Source organism: Eretmochelys imbricata, chromosome 1, assembly GCF_965152235.1.
Source record: "Eretmochelys imbricata isolate rEreImb1 chromosome 1, rEreImb1.hap1, whole genome shotgun sequence".
Classification (NCBI taxonomy): domain Eukaryota; kingdom Metazoa; phylum Chordata; order Testudines; family Cheloniidae; genus Eretmochelys; species Eretmochelys imbricata.
Window position 1 is genome coordinate 354,569,655 of NC_135572.1, and position 21,006 is coordinate 354,590,660.

At 43.6% G+C, this 21,006-nt stretch overlaps 1 protein-coding gene across 1 annotated transcript in view; it reads left to right on the forward strand.

Annotated features, from left to right (window-relative positions):
- COPG2 (coat protein complex I subunit gamma 2) overlaps positions 1 to 21,006 on the forward strand; it is a 37,115-nt gene that overhangs the window by 6,698 nt on the left and 9,411 nt on the right. Inside the window, exons 5-16 of the mRNA XM_077837421.1 lie at positions 4,019 to 4,098; positions 4,990 to 5,065; positions 5,620 to 5,712; positions 7,463 to 7,549; positions 11,770 to 11,927; positions 12,707 to 12,840; positions 13,831 to 13,898; positions 14,694 to 14,882; positions 16,046 to 16,141; positions 16,636 to 16,879; positions 18,990 to 19,065; positions 20,668 to 20,771. Of these exons, the coding sequence (XP_077693547.1) occupies positions 4,019 to 4,098; positions 4,990 to 5,065; positions 5,620 to 5,712; positions 7,463 to 7,549; positions 11,770 to 11,927; positions 12,707 to 12,840; positions 13,831 to 13,898; positions 14,694 to 14,882; positions 16,046 to 16,141; positions 16,636 to 16,879; positions 18,990 to 19,065; positions 20,668 to 20,771 (1,405 nt within the window). The remainder of the gene's footprint in view (positions 1 to 4,018; positions 4,099 to 4,989; positions 5,066 to 5,619; positions 5,713 to 7,462; positions 7,550 to 11,769; positions 11,928 to 12,706; positions 12,841 to 13,830; positions 13,899 to 14,693; positions 14,883 to 16,045; positions 16,142 to 16,635; positions 16,880 to 18,989; positions 19,066 to 20,667; positions 20,772 to 21,006) is intronic.

Sequence of the window (21,006 nt, forward strand, 5' to 3'; positions counted from 1 at the left end):
GGAATGTGCTCAATTTGAAAGCACCATATGGGCCTTAGTTTCTTGCCTCTCAAAATTAAGAAAGTGTTGTTTACAGACTAGAGCTCCAGCATTCCTTAGAAAGGCGTTTGACTCAACCTGCTAGAAGTAAAGGGATTAGAATGTTCTCAAAGCAATGGGTTAAGTCTTTGGCTAAGATGTATGTAGTATCCATTTAATATGTGATATGTTCTTCTTCGAGTGTTTCCTCATGACCATTCCAACATAGGCGTGTGCTCACCCCGAGCACTGCCACAGGAAAATTTTTCCCTCAGTAGTATATGTCAGTTCAGCTCTGGTGCCCCTGGAGTCGCGTGCTCGTAGCGCCGGTATAAAGGGCCCTGCTGACTTGCCACCCCCTTAGTTCCTTCTTTCAGCCCATGACGGTTGCTGGAACTGTGTTGCGTTCTTGCTTCTGCAAGTACTCCCCAGTGGAATATCTCTACTCTTGGTGTATATAGTTTGTTGTAGTTTAGCAGTAAGTTTCAGTTATTAGTTAGTTAACCCTGCTAAGTGGGGTTAACCACCTCTGAGCACCGGGGCATGCCTTGGTCTCTGGGCTTTAAGCCTTGTGATTCTTGTCATAAGCCTATACTTGTGAGTGACCCCCATTCCAGCTGTCTTAAGTGCCTAGGGGAAGCTTATGTGCAGGAGCAGTGCAAGATTTGTAGGGAATTTAAGCCTTGCACCAAGAAGGATAGGGACACTAGACTTTGCTCTGTCCTCCTGGAGACAGTGCTCCAACCTCCAGCACACTCGGACTCAGCACCAACTACCTCAGCCTAGGTGAGGAGCACCCTGGGTTCACTTCGAGACACCTGGTGTCATTCCTCATCTCTGGTTCCGAGGAGAGACACTCCGACTTCATCTAAGGAACCCCAGCACTGTCAAGCATTTCCAGGGCCCAAGAAAGATGCGCCGGCAAGAGACACTAGGCGCTCTTCAACATCGCCAGTGCCTCAGTGTCAGGCCGATCACCAACACTGAGATTGGTGCCACAGAGGGATACTGTCAGGGTACGACCCAGGTCGGGCCACCCTGTGGCATTGGCATGGCATCCCATGCCATGCCATTGATACCAGTCCTGGAACGGGAGCTGTTGAGTCCGGCACGGATAGACTCGCCATTGCAAGAGAGGCACCAGAGCCCCATGGTCCTACCGGTGTGGTTGACAGTGCAGGCCTTCATGGCAGCAAGGGACTTACTGGTGCTACTGGTACAGTCGTCCCCAGCCATACGGGAACTGTTGAGGGCAGCACCGACAGGGCAGACCTCTGCAGGCTCGAGGCCAAGGATAGTTTTGAAGGGAAAACCAGCCATGATGGCTCAGTCCCTGTCCCCTTCCTCCTGGCACCGTTCACCGGCACCGGTCAGCACTGCCACAGCCTGGTCTTTGGAGGGATCAGTGATGGACTCGGACGTGGAGTCTTACGTCTTGTGAAGGAGCTGGCACTGCCAGTCTAGATACTATCTGGCTGTGGCCCCGAGTCAAGGGGTCCCACTGGTGGCATGGTCACCGGGGCAGTGGCAGTTCCCCATGCAGTGGTCTTTCTGGAACCCCTTGGCATTCCCAGTGCAACTGGGGTCCCATTCCAGGAGGTCACGTTCAGTGGCTTTTGAGCCCGGACAACCTCCAGCACCAGAACATGATCCAGGCTCCGTTACCAAGACCAGTGCCATGTATCATGAAATGGTACCACAGGATCTGGATGGTGCCGAGGGCAAAGAGTAGAGCCAGTCCAAGCATCCTCCTCTTCCCCCAATGAGGCTGTCACCTGAACTGATATTCTGTCCCTGCAGGAGGATTATAAGGCACATGAAGAGCTTCTAAGGAGGGTAGCTCAAAATCTGGGGATCCAGGTGGAGGAAATTAGGGAATCCTCCCACTCTCTTGTGCACATAGTGGCGGCAACGGGCCCTGCAAGAGATGCGCTGCCCCTGAACGATGGAGCCCATCAAGGTTATGTGGCAGACCCCGGCGTCCCTGCAGCCGATGGCAAAAAGGACTGAGAGGAAATATTTTTTCCCGGCAAAAGGGTTCGAGTTCCTGTACATGCACCCACCACTGGGTTCGTTGGTGGTGTTGGCTGCCAATGAGCGGGAAAGGCAGGGCCAACAGGAACCAACACTGAAGGCCAAGGATGCCAAAAAGTTAGACCTTTTGGGAGGAAGGTCTATTTGACAGGGGGTCTCTATCTTAGGATTACCAGCCAGCAGGCACTCCTGAGCAGGTACCATTTCAACTCCTGGGACTCTGAGGAAAAGTTTAAGGAGTTGCCACCTCAGGAAGCAAGAGTTCGCAACTCTCATAAAGGAAGGCATGGCTGCAGCAAAGGCATCCCTGCAGGCATCCCTGGGTGCAGCGGACTCAGCAGCCCACTCCAAGGCTTCCGCGGTCACAGTGCGCATTCATGGCACAGGTTCCTATCCAGGACATCTGTAGAGCAACAATGTTGTCTTCAGTCCACACTTTTGCATCTCACTGTGCCATCACTCAGCAGGCCAGAGATGACACTGGATTTGGCAGAGCAGTGCTACAATCTGCTTGTCAATGAACTCTAAACCCACCTCCTACACATGCTTGGGAGTCAGCTGCGTTGGCATGGACATGAGCAAGCACTCAAAAAAGAAAAAAATGATTACTAACCTTCCATAACTGTAGTTCTTTGAGATATGTTGCTCATGTCCATTCCAAAACCCACCCTCCTACCCCTTTGTCGGAGTTAGTCAGCAAGAAGGAACTGAGGAGGTGGCGGGTTGGCAGGGCCCTTTATGCTGGCGCTTGAGAGCACGACTCAAGGGGGCAACAGAGCCAACACAACAGGTACCACTGAGGGAAAAACTTTCCAGTGGCGGTGCTCAGGGCGAGCACACACCTACATTGGAATGGACATGAACAACATGTGTCGAAGAACAATGGTTATGGAAGGTTAGTAACCAAATTTTATCTGAGGAAGCATGGGAAAATCGTATCGTCTCGGAGGGTGGACTGAGTCTGATGGGTCTTTTTCATCCCTGCTAGAATTCTAACTTACTGGTTTTTTTAGTGTATTAATCATAGGGAACGTTTTATAAGCAACCTTATAAGAACATAAGAATGGCCAAACTGGGTCACACCAATGGTCCATCTACCCCGGTATCTCGTCTTCTGATGGCCAGCGTCTGGTGCTTCAGAGTGCTTCGGCCCGGACGCAAAATATCACAAATGTCAGATTTTTGTGACCTTTCTTAAATCCAGATTCTGCAGTACCAATTTCTCTTGTACCATGAGCCTATTTGGCTTCATCAGTTGCCTTCAAATAGTTAAATTTAGAGTGTAAATCATTGATATTTTGTGCATATTTCTTCCATTTGAAAATTGGAAATGGGGAGACTTGCTGAAAAGTTTCTAATTTAATTATAATACACAAAGTACGAGCGACTATCTCAGTACTGAACAGTCTTAAAATGTGATTTCTGTCATGGCTAACCAGTGAAACCTATTGCTTAGCCAGTGAAATCTCTTGCGGTTCTCTATGATCTGCACAAAGTCCCATTTAAAGTAATATCGCATTGATTTAACTTAATGATAATGAAGGGTCAAAACTTGCTCTGTTAAAACTCTAGCTACTGTAGATTAAAATAACCAAAAAAATTTAACCTTGAAAAATGAATAACCACTTTAGCAAGTTTCACAAAAATTTTATGCTGGTATCAGAAGTATACAGGCTAAACTAACAGTAGTCTAGCCTAGTTTGCCTCACTAGTGTGGACAGGCATATTGTACAAGCCAAGTTATTCTATGGATTTGGGCAATAACATGAAACATGGTGGGAACCCTGTGTAGCTTCCAAGTTTCTAGTCTCTGTATAAGCAGTTTTCTATGAAAGTTGCTACAGTGGTTAGTATTATTTTTAAGATCATATAATTGGAGGGAGGAGTATTTGTCTATAGTAACTAGAGTTAAATATTGTTTCTGAGTAGGCAAGTCTTAATACTTTTTGTGATTAAACTCCCACAGCAAACCTTAAGAAGAATGTGCTACCTTACTATCAAAGAGATGGCCAACATTTCTGAGGATGTCATCATTGTCACCAGCAGGTATGAGAAAAATCGAGCTACAGGTTTCTGAAGCAAATAATTAAATGTTACTGTATTGTTACTTCAGCTGCAGCATTTTTCACAAGGTTGGCTCCCTGATCTGTATAAAGTGGACAGCCAGGGAAACTAAATATGTTCTGTGAAATCAGGTACATCATCAGATCTACAAAGTGAGCTATTAACTTCTTTAAGCTGTGGTTGTAAACAGAAGAGAGACTAAAGCATAAAATGATTATTTCATGCTAGGCATATCTTCTCCCTGTCATAACTGCTTAATGTTTCTGACAAAAACGAGCTTGTACCGTCCTGTTCACCCTGCAGAGACAATGCAGCTGTGGGAGATTGAACTGAGTTATAGTCTGACTGACTTCATCAACAGAACTGTCAGGTTCTGGCCACAGAATCTTTGTCACTGTATGTAACTAATGTAAGAGCCAGACTCCAGACAGATTTTCAGGTCCTAGATAGAATGGGTAGCTTGGCAGTTGGAAAGAAGTAATATTTTTGACTAGTAAACCTAACAAATTAGCCATTAAACATGTTGTTTTTAGTGTCAACATCCATGGAGCTAGAGGAAACAGGAATACAGGAGGACAGCCAATCTTGTCCAAAAAAATCAAGTCCTAGACTTATGGCAATGGAATCTTTTTAGTTTATGTTCTGTATTATGGATTTGTGTACTTCCGCTCTGTAGCGCCAAATGTTAATAATTTTCAAATGACTCTCAGGTGCTGTCTAGCCAACAGTGGGTCTTAGCAGTTGCATGGTAATAACTTGAATGATGGCTTATAAAAATAACAAGCTGTTTTTTTAGAAGGGATGTGGTACCGTAATATAAATATTTAATAATATAATAACAATGATATTAACAGTCTGTTTTAATTATTCTAGTTTGACCAAAGACATGACTGGGAAGGAAGATGTATACCGAGGCCCGGCCATTAGAGCTCTCTGCAGAATCACTGATGTAAGTACAGAACAATCCTATGAGTGAGGGAGAGAATCGGTTTGGGTGGGTTTGGAGAAGAGGAACATCTCTTTTGCAGAATGCCCTGTGGGAGTAATGAGCAGCCACCTTGGGCAGAACTGTTTTTAAAGAATCAGGTTTAGATCTAGTTTTACCACTCCAACAGATGTGCCAAAACGTCTCTCTAACTCCACAGAGAAGCATCTTGGCTAGCAGACTGAACATGGGATTAGGAGACAAGAATTTTGGAGTTTTAATTCCAGCTCCAACACTGTCTTGCTCTGTAGCTTTGGTCAACTTAACTTCCAGGGAGGAAGCACAGTCTGCTTGGCTACCTCACAGAGGTGCGTGTTGCAAGGATTGACTGTAATGTCATTAAAGCAGTCTGAAGGTGCCATCTTCAAGGTGCATGTTTTGTTCCTTTGTTGTATTTGTAAATATATGCAAATACTATGTATATTTTTGTGTCTCTTTGAAATTACATTGTTTAGTGCATTGGTCACCTCCTGCTTCTAGAAATGAACATCACGTGTTGCTTTTCTTTCCTTTCATAGGGTACAATGTTGCAGGCCATTGAGAGGTACATGAAGCAGGCCATTGTGGATAAAGTCCCCAGTGTATCGAGTTCTGCTCTAGTGTCTTCCTTAGTAAGTGCAGAAATAGCATTACATTAATCTGGTTTATTTAGTTGTGACGGGGAAGGGTTGTGTGTTCTATGTATTGCTCTGCCCTGCCTCCTATTCCCCTTCTCTTTGCCCCGTCCTGTCTTCTCCTACTTAGGGGTTTCTGCCTTTCACTTCCCATGCCCCAAGCAAGCTTCTTCCTTAGCACTAACTACTTCTATTCCATATCTTAATAGGTTGTTTCGTGTTTGGGTTTAATTTAGAGCATTTGCTCCTCTGGGCAGGAACCTGGTCTCCCTGCATGTTTGCAAGTGCTGCGCCCACCTGTGTCTCTGTATAAATAAGAAATGTTTATCAATTCTGTTATTATTTAAGTACCAACAAGCATGCTTGGTTCTGTACAACCACTGATGGTCTCTGTCCTGATAACCCTACAGTCTAAGACGAACATAGAGAGGACAAGATGCACTGGGAGCCCTGGAGGAAGGAATTAGCTTTATATTTGTATTGTAATCTCCCTCCCTCCTCCTCCTTAAGCAGTGTTGGGTGGGAGAAGGTGCTTGGCATGGTGCCAGGGGGAAATGACGGTGAGGGCCTGACTCGCTGTATTGTAGTTTGTATTTAACATGTTTATTATGGTAGTGCCTAAGGGTCACCAAAGCATAGGCCCTATTGTGTTAGGCACTGTATCAACACAGAGTGGGAGATGGTCCCTGCCCCAAAGAGCATACAGGCTGAATAGACAGACTCAGTGTGAGGAAAGTGGTAGAACACACCAGCAGAGTGAACAATGTGATGGCTGCAAATGTCAGGTTAGTTCCGCAATTTTTTGGTATGTGATTTTACTTAGGAGGGGATCAAGTAAATGGAAAGAAAGCAGAAGGGAAGGTGTATGAGGCGGGCAGGGCAAGGGAGAAGAGGGGCAGCTGTTGAATGAAGCTGAGGTGAAGACGCTGGCTGTTTGCACCAACCTTCTTCCTCCCTCACAATCAGCGGAGGGCAAAGAAAGGCCAATTAAAACTCTATAGTTCTCTGAATGTGCAGAGGTCCAAAGGTCCCTGCTTTGGCTGGTTCTGCCCCTACCAGCTAGAGTCTCTGGCTGGTTCTTCTCAGCAACCCACATGGATGGGAGGGGAGGTATCACTTGGGTCCTAGTGCCCCAGAGTTTGGAGGGTCTCACTGCACAGTTTCGTGTGCTGGCGGGAAGTGGTGGCCCCAGCTGGGTCCCATTGTACTCCATTAGCCCAGGGCAGCAGTCCCTGGGATTGGGAGATGCACATAAGGAAGGCACGGGGAGGAGGACATGTAGGGCAATAAGGCTGGCGTCATCATTAGAGCAAAGGGGAAGAGGAGGAGCATGGTACACAAGGCCCAATAGGTAGGCAGGAGTAGAGCTGTGCAGGGTCTTGAAAGTTGGAACAGAAAGTTGCTTTTGTGGCCAGTATTAGAGCTTTCTATGGAGCTAAAGGGGTAGGGTGATAGACAGTTTTAGTGCTTTCTCCTCTCTTGTTCCAACATTAATAAAAGCCCCCAACTCTTAGTTGCTTTTATGTACAGGTGTCAGCATTTAACAGAATGCAAAATACAAATTAGTTATTACAGGGGATCTTATCTCTTTGTCTCAATGGCTTGGAGCAGAGTCCTAGATAGATAAATCATGCTTTATGCTAGTAATTTTTCTTAAAACTTCCCAGTAAATTATAATTATAAAAAAGGTGCTTGTAAAAGTCCGTGTGGTTGATTAGTTTATAACGTTCTTTGTTTCTACTCCTAGCACATGATGAAGATAAGTTATGATGTTGTCAAACGGTGGATCAACGAAGCCCAAGAAGCTGCTTCTAGTGACAACATCATGGTGCAGGTATGTTTCAGAGCATAAGGTTGATGTATCATGAAGTGCGATAAACATGCCATACCATGCTTGTGGTTTTCTGTAATTTTTTTAATAAGTCCATGGAGTCTGTATTTCAGAGCTTAATTTAGCTGATAGAACAATGCTTAAATAATGGGAAGCACTACCCTTAGGCCCTGATCCTGCCATGTGATGTGGTGGGCAGATGTCCATTAACTTATGTGGGAGAGGGTGGGTGAAGGGGTCATACAACACATTACAGGATCAGGACCCTATTCATTTGTTCATTCAGTGTCACTAATCACTGTAAGTAGCAGAAAATGTTAAGTTATTGAAGTAATTATTGCAATTAGTAAAATTCATGACACCAGTCAATGGGATTACACTTAGAAAATTGCCTCTAACTTGCCAGTCACACTAATGGAGAATTTTTAAAAACACATGGACTTTCAGCAAAAGTAGGCATCCTTTTCATTTTTAGGAAATCGTGAAAAATGAGTATAAAAAAACTATATGCAGTTTCTCCACAATTACAATGTTAGCTTCTTAATTATATGTGCAGTTTGGTATAGCCGTCTACCTTTTCCCTACTAATTTTCTCTGGTGGTTGGGATCCTATTTTGCTGAATTTGTGACCCGTCCAGATAAAAGGAGTTTTGTTTTGAATTTGAAATCTCTTCAGGGATTAATCTCAATGAATCAAGACAAAAAACAAGAGATGTAGGGTTTTTTTGGTAAGAAAACTTCGTTAGGATGACTGGAATGACCTTAAGTCTGGCCTTTTTAAAAGATCTGTTTGTGTGTTTGTATAGGGACAGTTTTTAAATAAGTCTCTCGGGGAGCGAGGAAATGTAAAAATAATCATTGAAGGTTTAGGGCATAATTGAGCTGACAACAATTGGTATTTAGATCCTTACCTAAACACACAAACCTACAACTATGGATTTTTGACTTTCAGATTCAGCTATTTATTAAGCCTTGATATAAATTAGGGTTGTCGATTTAATTACAGTTAACTCACGCGATTTAACTAAAAAAATTAATCGCGATTAATCACCTTTTTTAATTGCACTGTTAAACAATAGAATACCAATTGAAATTTATTAAATATTTTGGATGTTTTTCCTACATTTTCATATATATATTGTATTCGCTGTTGTAATTGAAATCAAAGTGTGTATTATTTTTATTACAAATATTTGCCCTGTAAAATGATAAACAAAAGAAATAGTATTTTTTAATTCACCTCATACAAGTACTGTAGTGCAGTCTTTTTGTCCTGTAAGTGCAACTTACAAATGTATATTTTTTTGTTGTTACATAATTGTACTAAAAAAAAACTATGTAAAACTTAAGAGCCTAAAAGTCCACTCAGTCCTACTTGTTCAGCCAGTCATTAAGACAGATCCAATTTGTTTACATTACAGGAGATAACGCTGCCCTCTTCTTATTTACAGTGTCACCAGAAAGTGAGAACAGGCATTTGCATGGTACTTTTGTAGCTGGCATTGCAAGTTATTTACATGCCAGATATGCTAAACATTCCTATGCCCCTTCATTCTTTGGCCAGCATTCCAGAGGACATGCTTCCATGCTGATGACGCTTGTTAAAAAAACAATGTGTTAATTAAATTTGTGACTGAACTTCTTGGGAGAGAATTGTATGTCACCTACTCTGTTTTACCCATATTCTGCCATATATTACTTGTTATAACAGTCTCGGATGATGACCTAGCACATGTTCTTCATTTTAAGAACACTTTCACGGCAGATTTCACAAAACACAAAGAAGGTACCAATGTGAGATTTCTAAAGATAGCTACAGCACCTGGCCCAAGGTTTAAGACTCTGAAGTACCTTCCAAAATCTGAGAGGGACGAGGTGTGGAATATACTTTCAGAAGAGCAACACTCTGATGTGAAAACTACAGAATCCGGAGCACCAAAAAAGAAAATCAACCTTCTGCAGGTGGCATCTGACTCTGATGATGAAAATGAACATGCGTTAGTCCATGCTGCTTTCGATCGTTATTGAGCAGAATCCGTCATCAGCATGGACGCATGTCCCCTGGAATAGTGGTTGAAGCACGAAGGGACATATAAATCTTTAGCGCATCTGGCACATAAATATCTTGTAACTTGTCTACAACAGTGCCATGAGAACACCTGTTCTCACTTTCAGATGACCTTGTAAACAAGAAGCGGGCAGCATTATCTCCTTTATTGTAAACAAACTCGTTTGTCTGAGCAATTGGGTGAACAAGAAGTAGGACTGAGTGGACTTGCAAGCTCTAAAATTTTACATTGTTTTATTTTTGAATGCAGTTTTTTTTGTATATAATTCTACATTTATAAGTTCAACTTTCATGCTAAAGAGATTGCACTACAGTACTTGTATTAGGTGAATTGAAAAATACTATTTATTTTGTTTTTTTAGAGTGTAAATATTTGTAATCAAAAATAAATATAATGTGAGAACTGTACACTTTGTATTCTGCGTTGTAATTGAAATCAATATATTTGAAAATGTAGAAAACATCCAAAAATATTTAAATAAATGGTATTCTATTATTGTTTAACATTGCGATTAATTTTTTTAATCCCTTGACAGCCCTAATATAAATTAATCTACTCAGGAGAAAAAGCTTGGGCAGTAATTAGAAGGCAAAATAAAGCAATCCCACTTTGGGATCATTCTATAAAATGGGGATAATACTTCGCTGCCTCAAGGGCGTTTGCTGAGTTATTTGATGTTTGTAAAGCTGTTGGGAGCCCCTCAGATGGAAGGTGCATTGGAAATGCACATATCGTTTCTATGCAGCCTGGTTTTGTAAATGGGTACATTTTGATGTTCCAGTAGCAAGCCCCATCAGGGTGGTGGACGGGTTGGTTTTATAGATCTTTCCCTCTCTAATATCTGGTTCTGACATCCTTACCCTTAAGGACCATGCGTGAACAGCTGGAACTGTAGTTCTAATCATTTGTGAGTAACTTGTTTTCATATAAATATGACAAGGTACTTTTAGGAAACAGCTGGTCTGGTTACTTGTGGCACTCAGAAAATGTGGCAATATCAAATCCTTCCTAAGGGAACATGTACTATAAGGTGGGTAGAAAGTTGGCTAGATTGTCGGGCTCAACGCGTAGTGATCAATGGCTCCATGTCTAGTTGGCAGCCGGTGTCAAGTGGAGTGCCCCAGGGGTCGGTCCTGGGGCCGGTTTTGTTCAATATCTTCATAAATGATCTGGAGGATGGTGTGGATTGCGCTCTCAGCAAATTTGCGGATGATACTAAACTAGGAGGAGTGGTAGATACGCTGGAGGGCAGGGATAGGATACAGAGGGACCTAGACAAATTGGAGGATTGAGCCAAAAGAAATCTGATGAGGTTCAATAAGGATAAGTGCAGGGTCCTGCACTTAGGACGGAAGAACCCAATGCACAGCTACAGATTAGGGACCGAATGGCTAGGCAGCAGTTCTGCAGAAAAGGACCTAGGGGTGACAGTGAATGAGAAGCTGGATATGAGTCAGCAGTGTGCCCTTGTTGCCAAGAAGGCCAATGACATTTTGGGATGTATAAGTAGGGGCATAGCGAGCAGATGGAGGGATGTGATCATTCCCCTCTATTCGACATTGGTGAGGCCTCATCTGGAGTACTGTGTCCAGTTTTGGGTCCCACACTACCAGAAGGATGTGGATAAATTGGAGAGAGTCCAGCGAAGGGCAACAAAAATGATTAGGGGTCTGGAACACATGACTTATGAGGAGAGGCTGAGGGAACTGGGATTGTTTAGTCTGCAGAAGAGAAGAATGAGGGGGGATTTGATAGCTGCTTTCAACTACCTGAGAGGTGGTTCCAGAGAGATGGTTCTAGACTATTCTCAGTGGTAGAAGAGGACAGGACAAGGAGTAATGGTCTCAAGTTGCAGTGGGGGAGGTTTAGGTTGGATATTAGGAAAAGCTTTTTCACTAGGAGGGTGGTGAAACACTGGAATGCGTTACCTAGGGAGGTGGTAGAATCTCCTTCCTTAGAAGTTTTTAAGGTCAGGCTTGACAAAGCCCTGGCTGGGATGATTTAATTGGGGATTGGTCCTGCTTTGAGCAGGGGGTTGGACTAGATGACCTCCTGAGGTCCCTTCCAACCCTGATATTCTATGATTCTATGTATTTAAGGTATTTAGTTTTGTTAGGGACTGTCCTTATGTGTATTTTCCCTCTGATTTTGTAGTATCATGCATTGGGGCTGCTTTACCACCTCAGGAAGAATGATCGCCTTGCAGTTTCCAAGATGCTGAATAAATTCACCAAATCTGGACTGAAATCTCAATTTGCATACTGCATGCTGATCCGAATTGCTAGCCGGCTTCTGAAAGAGTCTGAAGAGGGGTAAGAGGAGAATCAACCATCTAAAAATACGGTGGTGTATAAACACTAAGAATAGAGAAATGACTTGGGGTGATCCAACAGAGTGTAACTAGGAGCAAAGGGATAGATTAGACTGAATTTCAAAAAAGAGCTTCCTGACCGTGTGCTTTTTCATTGTGGCAGAGTCTCCCAAGGAAATTGGGGAGCCCCTGCTATTTGGGACACTTAAAACAAGACTGGACAGCAATAAAAAAATCCATTAAGAATCTATCTGTACTGGCAGAGAGATGGATTGGTTGATCAGAGGTCTCTTTCCATCTTTGATTTCTCATCCTAGTAGAATAAAGGTTGTGCTGCTTAGGACTTTAAACTCTGGATTGAGGGTCCTTTATCAGTGAAACCTGTTGCTTACTGGGTGTAACATACAATAAATATCAAGATGTTTCTCTTCTAAATGTATCCCTTCTGACTTGTTGAATATGGAATGAGTGTCTGGACATATTTAGAGATTAATATACTCTCTAATAGAACCATACTATAGTGTGCTATTGGGTATCCAAGCATTAGTCTTGTATTACAAGTGGGGAAACATGGTAATGTGAATTGTTTGAGCTATGTTCTAGCAGAGTCAATACTGTAACTAATGACTTTAGCTTAAAAAAAATCTGATTGCATGTCAGTCCCCAGATAAGAGATCCGTATAGTGTTGTAGCAGAACTTGTTAATAAATATTTCATCACGTTACTATGAAATAAAGAGTGCCTCTGTTTGAAATTGTATGCACTCCATTTCATTGGCAGGCACGAAAGTCCCTTGTTTGACTTCATTGAGAGCTGTCTGCGAAATAAACATGAGATGGTTATTTACGAAGCTGCCTCTGCAATCATCCATCTTCCAAACTGCACACCAAGGGAGCTGGCCCCTGCTGTGTCAGGTCAGTAAAGGAATGAACCCTTTGTGCCCTCTGCTGCTGGGATGTTCTGGAAATACTTTATTGCTGCACGATTTGTTGGCTAAGATATTTTAACAGTGAAGGAGATCAGGGTAGGTTTGGTTTGTCATACTGTAGGACTAAGGCTAGGCAAGGTGGCAGATCACACAACCAGGAAATTGAAGTGTAACATCTGCTATACTATACATTAAAATATTAACTACTAACAAGAATACATTTTCTCTCTCATATTTGCAACTGTAATTTTTCCTGACTCTCTCCTAAATTAGAAACAATTGGATGGGAAATGACTTGGACTTTGGGTGAAAGAGAATGGTCAAGAGCCTGGTCACCAAAAAGGGACAGAATACTTTATCCTCTCCCTAACTAAGGGAAGTCAGGGTGTGGGGAGGGGACAGAGGAAGATTTTGAGGAGGGTGGATTGGTAGATATGAACTCCAGGTGGTAGAAAAGCTCATGTCTTTGAAATAAGCTGAAAACTGGGAGGTGAAATTTAAATTGGATTGGGAGACTAGGAAACTGTTGATGGATGGTGAATGTAACAGTATGAGGAGATAGATAGCAGTACATATTTGACTAGAACCTTTAAATGCCCCAACAGTAGAGCCAACCTATGTGTGCGGACTACTGGACATTCTTCTCTCTAGTTGCCCCTGCTTCTTCCAGGTGTATCTCTTTCTCAGCATCAGATGTGGGTGAAACTGACTGGAACTGTGCGATGCTTATGTGTTTCGCTCTGTGTACTGGAGTGTGGTCCAGTCTGCATCATTCAGAACCTGTTACCCCTTGTATGTCATCTGAAGTAGTTCTCTGCTGCACTCTTGAAGTGTATCCTGGTCACAAGGTTATTGGTCTTTTCTCCCAGGCATGTTAGTGTCTGGATTTGCAGCACTGGAAGCCAGTGACTGTTGAAACACTCTACTCTGTAAACTCCTACATCATAAGTCACTTCTCTAAATGCTTTATTTTCAGTGTTGCAGCTCTTCTGTAGTTCTCCCAAACCTGTCTTGAGATATGCAGCTGTAAGGACCCTTAACAAGGTGAGTTTCTGAGATCTCTTAAGCAAGTGTTAAGGTATAAATCTTAGTGTGCAAAGCAAAGCATTAAAGGAAACCAAACTTCTGTGCTGAAAGGTGTTTCCTAAGGAAGTAGGACTGTTACTCATGTAATTACTTTATGAGCAGTCTCTCCATGCTGACAGATCAGCCTTCCCCTACAACAAAAAACTATCCGATAGTAGTCAGGCTAGTGATGCTCAGTTGTGGATCAAGGGACTCATGACACCTTATAGTTGGATAACTTGTGATCTGCTATGGCTATAAATCAGTGCTTTCTACCATAGGAAAGTAGGGATTCTGAAGTTTGGGGTACAAAGCATTAATCGCTAACTCTCGTGGTTTGGCTGCCTGTATTTAGTGTCTGAATTGGAAGTGTGTGGAGTGAGTAAAACAGTAATCTGACCTGACTTCAAGCTGGCAAACTGCAAAGGTTAGGAACACATAAGTAGAGCAACACCAGTGCTTACCATACCAACCAACCCTTCCAAGTGTCCTGCGCTGGTGTAGGGCATGTAACCATGTCTCCCTCTACTTCTGGCTCCGCTCATTATAACTACCTGCTATTTACAGCTAAAGGAGTTTTCTGCAGCTCAAGTGAGAGCCTGAGGCCTGTGTGTTTTGAAAATCAAGGGGTCTGGTGTGGTCCCTGCTGACAGCCATGGCCTATGTATATGTGGCCAGTTTGTTCTGCAAGCACTAGGCCCCGATAAATGAACAGAAAGCAAATGTTCTGATCCTTGCTCTAGTATATTATTGACAGATTTTTTTTCTTTCCAGGTGGCTATGAAGCACCCATCCGCAGTAACTGCCTGCAACCTGGACCTGGAAAACCTGATTACTGACTCAAACCGCAGCATCGCTACTCTGGCCATCACCACACTCCTGAAAACAGGGAGCGAGAGCAGTGTAGACAGGCTCATGAAACAGATCTCCTCCTTTGTGTCAGAAATATCAGATGAGTTTAAGGTGAGGCATGGGAGGCCTTTGACCTTTACTATTGCAGATTTTCCTCCTCCTGTTTTGTGAAGCTTTCCCAGTTGCAGAGAAGCCTTCAGTCATTTAGCCTTATACCATGAAGCCAGCTGGCGTTTCTTGAGATACAGTCTGTTAAAAGCAGAGGGCCACCTTTCTGCTTCTCTTCCTTTTCCCCAAAGAGCCTATGGGATAAAATCCTGTGGGATAAGAAACACTCTCTCCGTCTGCTGTTGACTGAACTACAATGCACTCTAAGCACCACTGTAGCAAGGAACTGTCGATTGTAACGGTCTTGTGGGAGGAAGGATGGTTTTAAGTTTTGATAATGATCTTTATGTATATCCAGCACATCTGACCCAGGTGTACCCCAGCACACTTTAGAGACTGTGTGAACTATCAGATATTAAACTATATCAAATTCCAGAAAAAACCTACTAAGGCTTGTCATTCGACAGGAAATACCAAAATGAAGGCTGCCTACACATTCTTACCTCTGCCCCCTGTGTACTTCCGATCAGTCTTTAATAGCATAATCACATCCTATTCCTCTGGACCCCAGAATGAGGCAGAGATCTGCAGGAGATGCTCCTCTTAAAATCATTGGTTAATTTGTCCCCCATGGAGTATGGGAGGGGACACACTATAACGATACAGGAATTGCTTCACCCGTCACACACACCCAGTGAAATGTAGTTGCTGAGATGTGGCAACTGTCTACCTGTGCACAACAAACCTATGTAATCGTTGTTCACTGTAAGACAGGAGAGGGGATGAATGTTAGATCTACTTGAAACTGCAGAGGGAATGTTTATAACACAACACAATTACCCAAACTGAAATTGGGCCAGGCTCTTAGAAAATCATCCCTGCCCTTTCCAAAAGCATTATAGGATCTCCCATTTCTAAGTGGAGAGGCCTATGACTTCCAACTCAAAACCGCTCCTCCAGCATCATGCTAGCACATTGGCTCAGTACCGAGCTGGAGGTAAGAGTGCCATTTCTGAATCACTAGCCCCTAGCTTTTCCTGTCTGAATGCTGAGCTTATGTCTGGCAAGATCACAGCTTGAGGTGATGTGTCTGCAAGAAGCTTCTTACCTTTCATAGAGAATTTAATGCATGATACTAAAGTCCTGTGTCCTCTTCTGTCTTGCAGGTGGTGGTAGTGCAGGCCATCAGTGCTCTGTGCCAGAAATACCCACGGAAACACAGTGTAATGATGACCTTCCTCTCCAACATGCTCAGGGATGACGTAGGTTTAAAGCCTTTCTTATGTAGTTACTAGCATGTAGTTGTGGTGGTATAGGGGGAATCCGATGTTGCTAGTGTTTTCCTTTGGTGGTTGTACAGCATCAGTGGGGCTTGATTGATATTGCTGAACAAGACCTTGCGTATTTCGGTTCCTGAGCTGTCTGATATGTGACTTTGCCACATTTCAGATCAGCCGACATAATCGCTTGGTACATCACAAATTGGCCTGGATAAACATTTATAAAATGTATTATCAAGAACAACCCTGCATTGGCCTCAGGGAGCTGGGAAGGACCTATGAGGACACCCAGCCCATCTCCTCCTCTTCCTCCTCCTCCGATTCTGTGTGTATATGAACACTTTTGTTTCCTTAATGGAGGGAAACTGTATTCATAGCATGAGGGCAAATGAGCACCTGTTATTGTACAATAAAGGGCTGCCTTTGCATTCTGAGCAGCACCTGCAGGATGAGCATCCTTTCCTTTTCCGTCCTAGGGTGGCTTTGAGTACAAGCGAGCCATTGTGGACTGTATAATCAGCATTATAGAGGAGAATCCTGAGAGTAAGGAATCAGGCTTGGCTCACCTCTGTGAGTTCATTGAAGATTGTGAACACACTGTTCTAGCCACAAAGATACTTCACCTGTTGGGCAAAGAAGGGCCAAGGACCCCATCCCCATCCAAATACATTCGCTTCATCTTCAACAGGGTAGTTCTGGAGAACGAAGCAGTGAGAGCTGGTAAGCTACGCAATTAAATACTTGATTGGCTTCATGTGTGCAAATTTGGAGTCTGGAACAAGGTGCTGGGGTGGGAGGGAATGGGTGCTCTAAAGGAAAAGTCCATAGCTGTCTCTCACTGTGCCTGCTCTTGGCTGTTTGCATTAACTCTTCTCATGTCATGTTAGCATGAATGCTAAATATTGCTACTCTAGGGGGTGTGATCATCATCTGCTATGTATAGCTGTTACCTTCTGACTCTTCCCTTGTGAGCATCAATGTCAAAAGTAAAGTAGCAACAATGAGTAAGGAGGAGAAATGTTACCCACTCTTTTAAGTTGATGCATGAATCTGTACAGATCAGATTTGGCATCATAAAAGCCACACTATTCAGGACTTGAAGTGCGTGTCTCTTGTTTCTGTGGAAAAGTGATTTTTCTTCTGAGAACTCTCCTCTTAAATCTGTTGCACTCCTTTCTCCCACAGAGAATCTTCAGACTGTTTTTAAAGGCAGTTGCCTTTTCCCCCCTCCACCTTCAGATTAGAGTGGAATATACTCATACCCCTTAGATCACTCCACTCTGAGCCAGTATGTTAGGAAGGGGAATTAAAATTGAGCTTACATTTCTGTTGTGAAACAGATTGTATTGTATTGAATCCTATTCTACCGAGTGCCATTGTTTTAGCACTGAGGCCTGGGGCCAGATACGCAGCATCCGATGGGAGCCATAAAGACCTTGTCATGGGGTGCGCCACTCATTGATAGGACGGCACCACTTCCTGGTCGACGCCCCTATCTGCAGTTGCATGCCGTCCGCTGCCTCTCTTTCTGGGTCTGCAGCCCTACTCTCACTCCAGGGGTGGCTGCTGCCTCTTCATGACTCAGCCCTCTGGCCAGGTCACGTCATGTGTTTTCCCTTTCCGGAATACCAAAGTCTTTCTCAAGCAATCCTGGGCAGTCTTCCCATTCACTGCCTCTTAGTGCCACTCCCTCAGTGGCTGGCAGGGGAACCTGGGCCTGCCTTCTATGCTGGGTTCCAGCTCAGGGGCTCTCTCAGCAGCAGCCAAGGTCGGCCCTAACCCATATCTTGCTGAGTTTCCCCTGAGCCTTTCCTACCTTTCTGGCTCTCCCCCTTCCCTGGGTTTGCCAACCCAAACTCCCTCCTCCCCGGGAGTGACTGTAGGCTACTCTCTATAGCCCCCAAAACACCTCCCTTCACTGTAGGAGTGACTGCAGACTACTCCCGTGCAGCCCCTTTCTGCTTTCAGCTCCTGGGCTTTATACAGGTTCCTCCACTTCCAGTCCAGCTGAGCCTCCTGTCTAATTCCCTGCTCCCAGGTTGCTCCTCCAAGTGCAGCATGGGCAATTAATTGGGGGTGGACACCCCAACACAGACCTGTTGTACAGAAACTTCAGCATTGTAGCCACAGATCTTTCTATCAGAAGGATCTTCAAAAGTGAAATTTAATAAAGAGCTAAATTCTCTCCTTTGCATATATAAAGCTCCCTCAAAACCAGAGTTGAAGTCAAATTAAGTTGGGTTTTTTTTTTATTAGCTTGGACTGGCTGCTTTAGGGGATAGGTACTGGGATACAGAGCCTTTCATCTTGAAGTCATTGGTTCCAATCTGGTGTCCCAGGTCAGTAGCGAGGAAAGTGACTGCCACCTATGGAAAACGAGCTTGCTTCAGTGTACTTTCTAATGGGCACGTGTGTATTTGCACCCATGACGGCAAGTGCCAGAGCAGCCAAGGATTGGAACGTGCTATGGAGACTGAACTACCCTCATTGCTAGATAATTCTTCCAGAACTGGTTTGAGGCAAAGTAGTGTAGTGGGGTATGATGCCGAGGAAGATTGTATTGGTGCTTCCCATCCTGTCCCTCTTCTGTGACTGAAGGGCAGGCCCCAGGGTTGTTGGCCAGGTGCCTTTTAGTATTAAAGGATGTTTCTTCAAACCCTTGTGTGACGGTCTACAATTGGTGAAGCACAGATTTTAAGAGAAACCTCCCTGATCGTAGCTTCAGGACAATCGCATACATGCTTGCTTTAAAAATCCTGTGTGCATGTTTTGGAATAGACTTCTGGCTACAGATTGAACACCTTTTCTATCCCTTTGTTTTCTCGTCTAGCTGCTGTGAGTGCGTTAGCGAAGTTTGGGGCCCAGAATGAGAGCCTTCTTCCAAGCATCCTGGTGCTTTTGCAGAGGTGAGCAGAGTAAATGCCAGTGCGTGTGCTTTGTTCTTTAATACACTAAACAGGATCAAGCCAAATCAGTACTTGACTAGAAGTGAACCAATATGTTGAACAGGAGATAGAGTTGGAAGGTGGCATTATTCCCTTTGAGTCACTCCTGGTGTTGAACTTGTTCTTAAAACATGCCATTGTGGGTAATTCACCTAGGGGGTGACTTACAGATGTTTTTGCTTTTGTGCCCCATGAAGCAATAGGTACTAACTCCCTTTACTGTTATGTTAAGTAACATGCCCAAGGCCAAATAATGACTGCTAGGACTGGAACTCAGGTGTTCCAGGCTCCCAGTCCTGTGCAATGTCCAGTAAAACCATCCAGCCGCCTTAATATTCTCTGTACAGTCAGTTGTACTTGTCACCTACACTTACGTAGCACTGCTGTGTATTTTAAAACAATTAGCATGTTTCACTTCAGTGGTGGGCAGCAATTCAATGGGTAATGAAATGTGCTTTGCGGTCTTTTAGGGTGAAAGGTACCCTGTGTATATAGTAGTAATCTACCTAGAACTGAATTCCTAAAAGATGACTGGATAGCCATGTTGATGTATGTGTCCCCGTTCTGTGGTTCATGTATCTGACAATAAAACTTTTTAAAACCCTGTTGGGATTCCCTCCATGACCTCTTTCCGTTCGGCTTCCCAAGAACTCGTTTGACTCCAGCCTTCACCTCTCAGATATCATTGTTTGGCATACAGCAGTGCTATGCTGAGTTGACCAAACTCAAATGCAGGGGGGATGGATGCAGGGTACATCACCGCTCCAAAGTTATACAGAAACCGTCTCCCTTTTTATACATATTTTTGGATTGGCTTGATTACTTTGCAGGAACCAATCCCTGTGCACCATGTGTTGTCCACGCATTGACCGTGGTTTGACTTCCTCTTTACCTCATCTCTACATGACTAACTTCCCTTGTTATCTATTTCATATTAAATAATTCCCTGCATGTTCTCCCTCTTATCTTAGCTGGCTCAGACATTCAGTCAACTTAGCCTACTGACCTATTTATTTATCTTATTTAGCATAAACATTCTGTTTTCAACCTGATGAGTCATTTATGTTCCTAATTCTATCTTCCAAAAAATGAGGCCTCCCTCCATGTGTTAATTATTCATGTCAGGCCAGGCCGCAGCTACAAACCCCTCTCAGAATCAGTAGCCCCAAAATATGGGCTGCAGGTGTGTTCTTTATGTAACCTGACCCAGGTTTACAGGGTAGCAACCCAATTGTTGGTCTCCTCAGTTCCTTTGATATGTTGCACTTGAGTATGAACTCTTTAAGTGACTGCCATATACATAATAGAGAAGACTCTTGTGTGCACAAGGAAGCCAAGTGAATTACTGTGCTAAACAGACTTGGATTTTAATATTTTAGAGATGGGGGATGGCACAGAGTATTTACATAGATCACAGCTATAATATTGTGTGAGGTTTTTTCCCCTGTAATCTGTAAATCCATCAGAGGGGTTAGGCTAGCATTGCAGTATCAAGCGCAGACTTTCGTCCATGGTGCTGGATTTTGAACCATTTTGACCCTAACGCGCTCATTCCCCAAACAGGTGTATGATGGACAGCGATGACGAAGTTCGTGACAGAGCAACATTCTACCTAAACGTGTTGCAGCAGAGGCAGATTGCACTGAACGCTGCCTATATCTTTAATGGTTGGTAATAGAAGTGAATGCAGCACATTTCTTATTGTACGTTGTTGTTGTTTCATCTTCTGGGTTGATTCCATTACAAATAGCAGTCATTTCCAATGCAACCCGGATAACTCCAGTCAGGATGTCTGGAATGAACAGAGCCAAACATATGTGGCATTAACACTTCTGAGTAAAGTATCTGAATACTACGTAATGTATAGTTGCGGAGGGAGTATTGTCTAGTGGCTAGAGCATA